Below are 12500 nucleotides of genomic sequence, written 5' to 3'. Positions count from 1 at the left end.
AGCACACACACACTAGGGGGCAGTGAGCACACTTGCCCGGAACGGTGGGCAGCCCAATCCACAGCGCCCAGGGAGCAGTTGGGGGTTAGGTGTCTTGCTCAAGGACACCTCAGTCATGTGCTGTCGGCTCTGGGGATCGAACCGGCGACCTTCCGGTCACGAGGCTGGATCCCTGACCTCCAGCCCATGAATGCCCCCATTGCTAGTGATGCTCAGAGAAACTGAAAACAGGGAAATCTGACAGTAAATAAAACATCATCATCATCATCATCATCTTACTGAAATTACTACATTATGTAGCTACAGTGTACACTGTGATATAGAGATGACCCGTCCTATCTGGATGCTTATGCCTTTATATCCTACTCACCACTGCTTTGACTGCAGACAGAAGTTCGCCGTATTTTTATTTACCAATTTTTTTTTTTATTGTTACTGCATTTTTTATGATTTTGGAGCACAGAGATGGCCATTAACAAGTATTACCTCATAACCCGTTTTGACTGGCTCTTACTGAGGACATGTAAAAATACCTTCGCGGCAGTGCGCTGGTCATCGCTATGGTAGCTTCATGAATGAAGCTTAGTTACCACGCTGCTCATTTTGTGTGGCGTAATGTGGTTTCCGTGGAGTTAACACATGCAGCCTAATCTTCATGAAAGCATCCCAAAACGTCCTAAACATCGTCCTGAACACTTCTTTTTTAGTCCCCGGGGAGAAGGGATGGCATTAATCCAGAGTCTTTATTATCTTATCGCATGACGGCCTCCTGAATTGAAACTGAACTGAAAGTCCAGTAGAACCAGCGGCGATCAGTGGCTATCAGAGCTAGGCCTTCAGTTCCTGTCATAAATATCATAACTTGGTCAAAAACAAGGGAAAACACATCTTTCCAATAGCGCTGATTACTGTTAACGCCCCTTGTAACAGACATTATCAGACATCCGAGCTTGTATGTATCAGTTTTACAGTGACCCTTTCAGTAAAGAGTCCCACATAGAGCTGCTGCCGCTGTTTGACATTCCTAACAACTAACCGGGACACTGCTTAGTGATGTATCTGGAACTTCCAGGACGACAACCTACTCATTTGTAAGTGAAAGCGTGACTGGTTGATTCCTCTGTCACTTCCCAATTATGCTGGCAGTTAATCTAAAACGTAAGGCCTTCAGTCCAGCTCCTGAAGTCCTAACCAATGAGAGAGCTTGCTTGGCTGAATCTATCTAGATACCACAAGAATCTGACTGGACCATCTTCCACTGGTTTCAATACTACTTTCCAACTTTATAACAAAATATAAACCAAAACTTTATAATATAATAAGAATCACTACTCCGTATCTGAAGGCCAAGAAGGTCCAGAGAGTTCCCCACTGACAAGAACTCACAAAAAGCAAATGGACAATCTCCTTCCTGAAACAAACGTTGGGTAAAACTTTGTTGGGTATATTTTCCCTCACCTGAGATTGGTAATCCTCTCCGATGGCTTCTAGCTTCTTCTTGTTCTCGTAAATGGCTCCTTTAATGTCGTGCATTTCAGAGCACAGCTCAATAGCACGGTCCACCTAGAAAAGAGCCCAGGAGAAAAGATGAACACCGATCTTCTCGTAGCACTAGATTAAATGGAAATTAACCTTTATTGGTCATCACTTAATAAACTTAAAATCAGGCTTGGCTGAATTATTCTTCACTGTTTTGAAGGCAAATTCATAGCAGATACTGAACAATCCATAGTAAATACTGAAGAGATACTAGTAGATGTTGAATTATTCACAGTAATGCCCAAGCAACCACCTGGGACACCATAACAACAGCCTAGCAACAATCTGGGATAACAGCCTAGCAGCACCCTAGCAACCACCTGGGATACCATTACAATGGCCTACCAAAGCCTTAGTAACCACCTGGGACTCCTCTACAATGGCCTATCAAAGCCTTAGTAATCACCTGGGATACCATTACAATAGCCTACCAAAGCCTTAGCAACCACCTGGGATACCATTACAATGGACTACCAAAGCCTTAGCAACCACCTAGGATACCATTACAATGGACTACCAAAGCCTTAGCAACCACCTAGGATACCATTACAATAGCCTACCAAAGCCTTAGCAACCACCTGGGATACCATTACAATGGCCTACCAAAGCCTTAGCAAGCCACCTGGGACACCGTTACAATGGCCTATCAAAGCCTTAGCAACCACCTGGGACACCATTACAATGGCCTACCAAAGCCTTAGCAACCACCTGGGACACCATTACAATAGCCTACCAAAGTCTTAGCAACCACCTGGGATACCATTACAATGGACTACCAAAGCCTTAGCAACCACCTTGGATACCATTACAATAGCCTACCAAAGCCTTAGCAACCACCTGGGATACCATTACAATGAACTACCAAAGCCTTAGCAACCACCTGGGAGACCATTACAATGGCCTACCAAAGCCTTAGCAACCACCTGGGATACCATAAGCAGCAGCTTTGTCAATTCATTTGAAGTTCCCTCATAACGTTGATGTTGAACTTTTCATAGCAGTTGCTGAATAATTCATAGCAGATACTAAATAATTCACAATAGTCTCTAAAAGTCGGAGTTTAACACTGATATATTCTCCTAGAACGTACTAGAACGAACAATGGAGCAACTGCAACGACGATCGTGAGGATAAAAGTCCACTTGCCTCATCTACGACCTGCTGACCATTGGGCAGCTTGCTGATGAGGGTCTGGATGACCTGGAACTGGGCTTTCAGTTCAGACTTCACCATTTCCTCAGTTCTAGGAAAAAAACAGCATTATTTCTGTATTCTTACAAGGTTATTATATTTGACAGGAGAGTAAATTAAATATAAATAAATTTATCAAAATATTTTATTAAAAGTACTGTAATAAGCAACTGGTATGAAGTTTGCGCTAAAATTATAATAACAACAACAGATAATAACAACAGATAATAATAATAATAATAATAATAATAATAATAATAATAATAATAATATGATTAATACATTAAGAAGAAAACGTATTTATAGCATTGCCTATTTTAATTATTAATTAAAACGTCCCAATTCCAGTGAAGTTGGGACGTTGTGTAAAACAAATAAAATCAGAATACGATGATTTGCAAATCCTTTTCAACCGATATTCAATTGAATCCACTACAAAGACGAGATATTTAACGTTCAAACAGATAAACTTTATTGTTTTTTGCAAATATTCACTCATTTTGAATTTGATGCCTGCAACACGTTCCAGAGAAGTTGGGACAGGGGCGTGTTTCCCACTGAGTTACATCACCTTTCCTTTAACACTCAATAAGCGTTTGGGAACTGAGGACACTGATTGTTGAAGCTTTGTAGGTGGAATTCTTTCCCATTCCTGCTTGATGTCCAGCTTCAGCTGCTCAGCAGTCCGGGGGGCTCCGCTGTCGTATTTTGAGCTTCATAATGCGGCACACATTTTCAATGGGAGACGGTCTGGACTGCAGGCAGGCCAGTCTAGTACCCGCACTCTTTTACTACGAAGCCACGCTGTTGTAACACGTGCAGAATGTGGCTCGGCATCGTCTTGCTGAAATAAGCAGGACGTCCCTGAAAAAGACGCTGCTTGGATGGCAGCAGATGTTGCTCCAAAACCTGTATGGACCTTTCAGCATTAATGGGGCCTTCACAGATGTGCAGGTTACCCCTGCCATGGGCACTAACACACCCCCCCAGGCCTTTTCCTCTTTGTCCCGGAGGACAAGACGTCCATGATTTCCAGAAACAGTGTGAAATGTGGACGCGTCAGACCACAGGACACTTTTCCACTTTCCAACTGCACGTTGAGAAACGTTGATCTTAAACTGTTGGACTATTTGCTCACGCAGTTGTTCACTAAGTGGTGAACCTCGCCCGTCCCTGCTTGTGAACGACTGAGCCTTTCAGGGATGCTCCCTTTATACCCAATCATGACACTCACCTGTTTCCAATTAACCTGTTCACCTGTGGAATGTTCCAAACGTCCCAACTTCATTGGAATTGGGGTTTTACACAAAAATGTTTATTTAAAAGGTTTATTCATATGTTTATATATTATACACTCTAATAAATATTCATCTATGTATTTAATTAGTAACATATTTTGTATTTATTCATAATAAGAATAACAACAACAAAATCAACAACAACAACAATAATAATAATAGTAGTTGTTGTTACAGTGTTTATGGTCTTACTGTGTGTCAGTGGGTGATGGTGGTGGGGGTGACTGTGGAGGGGGTGGAGCTCCTGTCAGTCTTTCCATCACCAGCGTTCCCAGAATCATCCCCAGATTAGTACGACCAACGCCGACCTGACAGCTAAACAGTAGAGCAGGGAGCGGCCTGGACTCGTCCCGATTCAGAGAGAGAGAGGGGTTCTCCTAGAGAGAGAGAAAGAGAGACAGAGAGACAGAGAGAGAGAGAGAGAGAGAGAGAGAGAGAGAGAGAGAGAGAGAGAGAGAGAGAGAGAGAGAGACACACAGAGAGAGACAGACAGAGAGAGCGAGAGAGAGAGAGAGCGAGAGAGAGAGAGAGAGAGAGAGAGAGAGAGAGAGCGAGAGAGAGAGAGAGAGAGAGAGAGAGAGAGAGACACACAGAGAGAGAGAGAGAGACACACAGAGAGAGAGAGAGAGAGAGAGAGAGAGAGAGAGAGAGAGAGAGAGAGAGAGAGAGAGAGAGAGAGAGAGAGAGAGAGAGAGAGAGAGAGAGAAAAGTTTACAGGGTTTACTTCATTCTTTTATTAGAACATTCAAGCTTTACAGCTTTATATAATATCTGAACTTTGTGCTGCGCTGTTCCTAATTCAGATCAGTTGGGAAGGCAGTGGCTTACAGATGCGTTCAGGAGCTCTTACCCTTAACATGTTCACAAAGGCATCAAACTGCTCCTCCATCGGTGCGCCCTCCATAGGCAGGGGCAGTCGGTAGTACCTGCAGCAGAAACGGTCAATATCGCCGTCATTAATCATCAGTATAGTCAATACACAGCTGAACATCTAAGAGCATGAATGTTCTTCAACCAAGCACCACAAGTCCACCAAAGAAATGTCCTGCTCTGATAAATACAATCACACCACCATTTCAACCAAACACCACCACCCTCCAACCAAACACCATCCTTCTCCAACCAAACATGCTCACTGTTCAACCAAAACACCATCATTCACTATCAAACACCACCACCCTCCAACCAAAACACCACCACCCTCCAACCAAAACACCACCACCCTCCAACCAAACACCATCCTTCTCCAACCAAACATGCTCACTGTTCAACCAAAACACCATCATTCACTATCAAACACCACCACCCTCCAACCAAAACACCACCACCCTCCAACCAAAACACCACCACCCTCCAACCAAACACCATCCTTCTCCAACCAAACATGCTCACTGTTCAACCAAAACACCATCATTCACTATCAAACACCACCACCCTCCAACCAAAACACCACCACCCTCCAACCAAAACACCACCACCCTCCAACCAAACACCATCCTTCTCCAACCAAACATGCTCACTGTTCAACCAAAACACCATCATTCACTATCAAACACCACCACCCTCCAACCAAAACACCACCACCCTCCAACCAAAACACCACCACCCTCCAACCAAACACCATCCTTCTCCAACCAAACATGCTCACTGTTCAACCAAAACACCATCATTCACTATCAAACACCACCACCCTCCAACCAAAACACCACCACCCTCCAACCAAAACACCACCACCCTCCAACCAAACACCATCCTTCTCCAACCAAACATGCTCACTGTTCAACCAAAACACCATCATTCACTATCAAACACCACCACCCTCCAACCAAAACACCACCACCCTCCAACCAAAACACCACCACCCTCCAACCAAACACCATCCTTCTCCAACCAAACATGCTCACTGTTCAACCAAAACACCATCATTCACTATCAAACACCACCACCCTCCAACCAAAACACCACCACCCTCCAACCAAAACAGCATAATTCTCTGACCAAAATACCATCACTCTCCATCAAACATCAGCACTATTTACCAAGCACATCACTCTCCACCAATCAGTATCCAACCAATACCATCACATTCCCCACACCATTATTCTCCACCAGACACCATAGCTGTCCTGCCAAACACATTCTCCAACCAAACGCCATATTCATCCAACATTTTCCACTAAACACCGTCATACTCCATCAAAGACCATCATTCTCCACCATCGCCTCAGTTTTCAAGGATTAAATAGTACAGACACAATTATTTTCCATCAATAAGAGTAAGAATGCAGAACTAGTAAAGTGCACCTGTATGCAGGCATGGTGAAGAGCGGCCTCTTGTAGACCTCCTCAGTGACGTGGATGTCCTCTTCACAGGAGATGGAGATTTTCTGGGGCTCGTCTTTAAAATGTTCGATGTCGTTATAGACGTAGAACACATTCTCATTCAGCCTGGCAAAGTCATGGAGCTGAAAAGAAACACGCAAATCGATTTAAAGTCATGCGACAAACACATAACTAACGTGTCCTGCCGGTGTGTAAGAGGTCAGTTAGTAACGCTGAAAATACTCGGCATAAAGTGAAACATTAAACATCGCTTCTTCTCAGTTCTGTAGGTCAGAGAGATGCAGTTTTTCCATATAACTGGTGATACTGGGCTCACCACAACCACCGGTTAGATCATTTGCTTTCATCTGAGATTGTTTTAATTTGGGCTCTGGTAAATTGTTTATTGACTAATATCTCCTATTTTACTTTTTGAGGTCTTTTATGGACTAATACATCGTATTTAAGTGTAGAGCATTTATTAAGATCTTTCTTGTAAGTCGCTCTGGATAAGAGCGTCTGCTAAATGCTGTAAATGTTTATGGATTAATATCTCAAACTGCAGCATATAGGAGCGTTTACTTAGGTCTTATTAAGAATGTTTATGGACTAATATCTCCTATTCTAGTGTATGGAATGTTTATTGAGGTTGTTTATGTACTAATATCTCCTATTCCAGTGTATAGAATGTTTATTGAGGTTGTTTATGGACTAATATCTCCTATTCTAGTGTATGGAGTGTTTATGGACTAATATCTCCTATTCTAGTGTATAGAATGTTTATTAGGGTTGTTTATGGACTAATATCTCCTATTCTAGTGTACAGAATGTTTATTGAGGCTGTTTATGGACTAATATCTCCTATTCTAGTGTACAGAATGTTTACTGAGGTTGTTTGTGGACTAATATCTCCTATTCTAGTGTATAGAATGTTTATTAGGGTTGTTTATGGACTAATATCTCCTATTCTAGTGTATAGAATGTTTATTAGGGTTGTTTATGGACTAATATCTCCTATTCTAGTGTACAGAATGTTTACTGAGGTTGTTTGTGGACTAATATCTCCTATTCTAGTGTATAGAATGTTTATTAGGGTTGTTTATGGACTAATATCTCCTATTCTAGTGTACAGAATGTTTATTGAGGCTGTTTATGGACTAATATCTCCTATTCTAGTGTACAGAATGTTTATTGAGGCTGTTTATGGACTAATATCTCCTATTCTAGTGTACAGAATGTTTATTGAGGCTGTCTATGGACTAATATCTCCTATTCTAGTGTACAGAATGTTTACTGAGGTTGTTTGTGGACTAATATCTCCTATTCTAGTGTATAGAATGTGTATTGAGGTTGTTTATGGACTAATATCTCCTATTCTAGTGTACAGAACGTTTATTGAGGTTGTTTATGGACTAATATCTCCTATTCTAGTGTATAGAATGTTTATGGACTAATCTCCCGTTTCCATGTATAGAAGTGTTTGATGTTTTACATGAACCAATATCCCCTATTGTAGCGTATAAGAACATTAACTGAGCTTGTTCTCTGTGGCACGTGAAACATAGCCTAACTGACCTCTTTCCGGATATTGAGCTCCAAGGTTTCCACTGGAACGTCCTTGCTCAGGCCATGCAGGTTCTCATGTAGGTTCTCCTTCCTCCGTGGGGTGTAGGGAACAAAGTTCTCCTCCAAATGCAGAAATAACAACGGCTCCTCACGCACACAGAAGAAAATCACCTCCTTTAGAGAAGAGAGTTAAAAGTAGGTGTGTGAAACTTCTGCCCTGCTAGATCTGCCCCTGCCAACTGTAAGTGCTATTACTGTAAAATACAGCATTTAAGCGCAACAACAGCTCATTCCAGGAGTTTCAAACTGCAACATTAGTACAAGAACTGTTCTTCATGAAATAGGTATCCATGGCTGAGGAGCTGCACACAAGCCTAAGATTACTGTGTGCAATGTCAAGTGTAGGCTGGAGTGGTGTAAAGCCCCGCCGCTGGACACTGGAGCAGTGGAAATGTTTTCTGGAGTGATGAATCAACTTATCTATCAGTCATTCTAATAGATGGATCTGGATTTGGTGGATGCCAGGAGAAATTTACCTACCAGAATGCATAGTGCCATCAGTAAAGTTTGGTGGAGGAGGGATAATGAGCTGAGCTAACAGGCTGTTTTTCAGGGTTTCGGCCCCTCGGTTCCAGTGAAGGGTGATATTGATGCCATTTTACACACTTGCATATCTGCTTGCAGTTCTGTGTGACCAGTTTGGAGTGGAGGAGTTCCAGTGACCCGCAGAGCCCTGACCTCAACCCCACTGAACACCTTTGGGATGACCTGCCAGGCCTTCTCATCCAACATCAGTGCCTTACCTCACAAATGCTCTTTTGACTGAAAGCGTCATGCTCCAAAATCTTGTGCAAAGCTTCCCGAAAGAGTGGAGGCCGTTATAGCTGCAAAGAGGGGACCAACTCCATATTACTGTCCATGGGTTTGGAACAGGATGTCCAATAAGCTCATGCAGGTGTGATGGCCAGGTGTCCACATACTTTTGTTCTTGTAGTATATATCCATGTCAAGTGAGTATAAATACAAAAGTTTGTCAACTTGTCTTTTCCATTAAGCCCCTTTTTCCCCCCTAATCAAGACACAGTCGCAGGGCCAATGTGTAAGGAAGGCAAACGCTGAGTATTCATCTTACGAACAAACGTAAGAGTTTAACTTAAGTATGTTTTATAAATCATTGTTGTCAGAACAAAACCTCGTATCTCCAAAATGGTGATTTTACAGGAGAAAGAAAAAAACCTACTTTATTTTTAATGCAAGTCAATGGAACCAGATTTTTTTTCCATGTAATTTTGGGCCCTGAGAGTTTGCTGCAGTCATGTATCCAGTTTATTCTCATTACAGCTGGAAAATGATGGATTTAAGACATGAATGCATTTCTATATTGGACATGTAGCATGGGAAACATTCTAATTGAATTTCTGAGCCCTCTGGGGGGCGCTAGTGGCCTACGGGATGCATAACGCAGAACGCAGCTGTGATGGATCCAATTCCATGTCGTATGCACTTACAATTCATCAAAATATGATAACATGAGTATTCCTGCATTCTGACCTCGTGGCCTTGGCTCTGCAGCTTCTGCAGGACCTGTTGGAAACCAGTGAGGCTGGGTTGGCCCATGCCGAACAGCGGGTAGCTGCCTTTGCTCTGGCGGAAGTTTGGAGCGCCGCACGAACCCGTCGTGTTGAGGACGTCCGCCTTGCTGAACACGTCCAGCACCATGAAGTACGAGCCCTGTGGAGGAAAACACGCTTCAGCTTCAGAGAGAAAGAAGAAATTCAGCAAAAAGTTTTAATATGTAATACTTTTTACACTATTTCGGGAAGTTTTAGCTATATTTTAGCTGCTGATTCACTTTTCTTCTTTTTAAAATTATTTCTATTATTATTCATTATTTAATAATGACCATTTATGTTTTTACTGCCAGTTTGTCTCACGTTTCGCATTTATTTCATGAATTGTGTTTTTATTTATTTTCTCCTCATCTGATCTGTTATTTATTAAGCTACTATACTATTATAACTGTAGTTTATTGACCACTTTTCTATACATTGTTTGGACTAAGATTATTACTTTTTAGCACTTGTTTTATTTATTTATTTATATTGCTTTACGCCCCTTTATGCCCCTCAGCATCCGCTGACCGCTCTGTCATTTTACGTGGCCGACCACTTCGTGGCTGAGTTGCTGTCGTTCCCAATCGCTTCCACTTTGTTATAATCCCACTGACAGTGGACTGTGGAATATTTAGTAGTGAGGAAATTTCACGACTGGACTTGCTGCACAGGTGGCGTCCGATCACGGTACCACGCTGGAATTCACTGAGCTCCTGAGAGCGACCCATTCTTTCACTAATGTCTGTAGAAGCAGTCTGCAGGCCTAGGGGCTCGGCTTTATACACCTGTGGACATGGAAGTGACTGGAACACCTGAATTCAGTGATTTGGGTGGGTGACTGAAGACTTTTGGAAATATAGTGTATAAGAAGACATGTTTTCCAAAGGTTTTATGGACTGATGAGATGAGGGTGACTCTGGACGGACCAGACAGACGGGCCCATGCCTGGAACAGTAACTGGCACAGAGCTCCACTTCAACTCAGACACCAGCAAGACGGAGGTGGGGTAATGCTATGGGCTGGTATTATTAAAGATGACTTAGTTGGACCTTCTCGGGTTGAAGATGGACTTGAAATCAATTCCCAAACCTACTGGCTGTTTTTAGAAGACCCTTTCTTGAAGCAGTGGTGCAGGAAGAAGTCTGCATCTTTCAAGAAGACCATGACACTTATGCTGGGCAATGCTCCATCACATGGATCCAAGCACTCCACTGCGTGTTTAGCCAGTAAAGGCCTTAAAGATGAAAGAATAATGACCTGGCCCCCTTCCTCACCTGACCTAAACCCTACTGAGAACTTGTGGGCCCTTCGTAAACGGGTGATTTACGGTGAAGGAAAACGGTACACCTCCCTGACCAGCGTCTGGCCGCTGCTGCAGAAACTGACAGACTCCTTGAATGGAAGGCAAATGACAGTTATCGAAAAGTAGGGTGGCTATATTGGTCACTGATCAGTTTATGAAATGTCAGAAATGTTTATTTGTACATTTTGAGCTGGTTGCTTACCATCCTCACTTTAACAGATGAAAAAAGTAAGATGGGAAAATGTTTTCATTTAGTTGCCCAATAATTCTGCACACATAGATATTCGCCTAAGAAAGTCAAAACCTCCCTTTTACTTTCTTAAATGTTCAGGTTTGGGGTTTATTGAGGTTTTGGATTGACCGACAGCACTGAAGTTGCTCAGTAATAAAAAGTTATCCTAATAATTGCAAAGCAACTACAAAGCAAGCCATTTTAACCCTGTCTGTTTTCGGAAGATTACAAAGCAAAAGCCCCTTGACTTAGTCACTCTTTCGGTTTTCTTTTCCCATAACAGGTCAGGAAAAGTCGTTACGGTTACTGCTCTGCAGAGGAAAGCGCTTACTCTGCACTTCAGTTTCATTACGGCACAGATTAATCTGAACATCTCTGAATAATCTCTGATATTTCTCTGAATAATCTCTGATACATAATTAAATACATAAATAACAATGATCATTTAATACATTCTACTGATGGAGCTCATCTCAGTGACGCACCTCAGACATATCAAGCAAGAAATTCTGTAATTCGCTGCTATGAAGCTGATTTTTGGCAATGAAAACTGCAATGCATATAAATTCTGCCTTGAAGTGAAATTCAGATGTTTACAGCATGACTACTAAACCAGAAAACCTGAAAATGTTTTTTTTGGTTTTGTAAAACTTTCCTACAGTGTAAAAAGTGCAGCAGCAGCAGGTCTGAAGATGTGAAGCGCTGCTGATCTGATGTGAAAGTTTTCTTTTGTTTATCTAAACCAGGGCTGTCCAAAGTGAAGGGGACAAAATCAGGCATCTCAGAAAATGTGGGGGACCAGATCAGACAATTTGGAGAGTGAGAGGACAAAATTACTATATATTATACATTATATGCACTACTTCCATAGCAGTTTTTAAAAGGCTATATAAGGTCAATTTCACAGTATTGCAGAAGCTGGAAATAACTGTCTTTCTCAAGTGAGGCATTTCAAAAAGTGGTGGGGACAAAATTAAGCATTTCATAAAGTGGTGGGGACTCAAAAATTGGTGGGAACAAAATTAAGCATTTCAAAAATTGGTGGGGACTCAAAAATTGGTGGAAACAAAATTAAGCATTTCATAAACTGGTGAGGACAAAATTAAGCATTTCATAAAGAGGTGGAGACTCAAAAATTGGTGGGGACAAAATGAAGCACTTAAAAACCTGGCAGTACGTTTTTAAATTGAAATTTAATTCTTTAAATGTAATTTAAATTCTCAGCACTGCGGAAACTGGAGATAACCGACTTTATCAGGTGGGGGGGGCAACCTGAGCATTTACCTCTTAAAGCTGACCCTCTCCCCCACCTTCACTGCTGATAGTGGTGAAAAGTAAACAGACTGAAAGGTAAACAAACCGCCGCTTCTTATCTGACTCTGACTTCCGGTCAATCTGAGTAGCGACGCGTCGACCAACAGAACCTTAACGGCCAA

General features: G+C 42.1%; 1 protein-coding gene across 3 annotated transcripts in view; it reads right to left on the bottom strand.

The window, feature by feature from the left end:
• The window catches only part of pald1a (phosphatase domain containing paladin 1a), a 125702-nt gene that overhangs the window by 62847 nt on the left and 50355 nt on the right, over positions 1-12500 (bottom strand). For all 3 annotated transcript variants that reach the window (XM_017720268.2, XM_017720267.2, XM_037544424.1), the window contains 7 exons: positions 9468-9647; positions 7926-8090; positions 6333-6493; positions 4879-4954; positions 4221-4405; positions 2686-2782; positions 1459-1563 (listed from right to left, as the gene is read on the bottom strand). In XM_017720268.2, coding sequence (XP_017575757.2) covers positions 1459-1563; positions 2686-2782; positions 4221-4405; positions 4879-4954; positions 6333-6493; positions 7926-8090; positions 9468-9647 — 969 coding nt within the window. The remainder of the gene's footprint in view (positions 1-1458; positions 1564-2685; positions 2783-4220; positions 4406-4878; positions 4955-6332; positions 6494-7925; positions 8091-9467; positions 9648-12500) is intronic.

The sequence above is a fragment of the Pygocentrus nattereri genome, chromosome 13 (genome assembly GCF_015220715.1).
Source record: "Pygocentrus nattereri isolate fPygNat1 chromosome 13, fPygNat1.pri, whole genome shotgun sequence".
NCBI lineage: Eukaryota > Metazoa > Chordata > Actinopteri > Characiformes > Serrasalmidae > Pygocentrus > Pygocentrus nattereri.
This window is presented reverse-complemented; position numbering and strand designations above follow the sequence as displayed.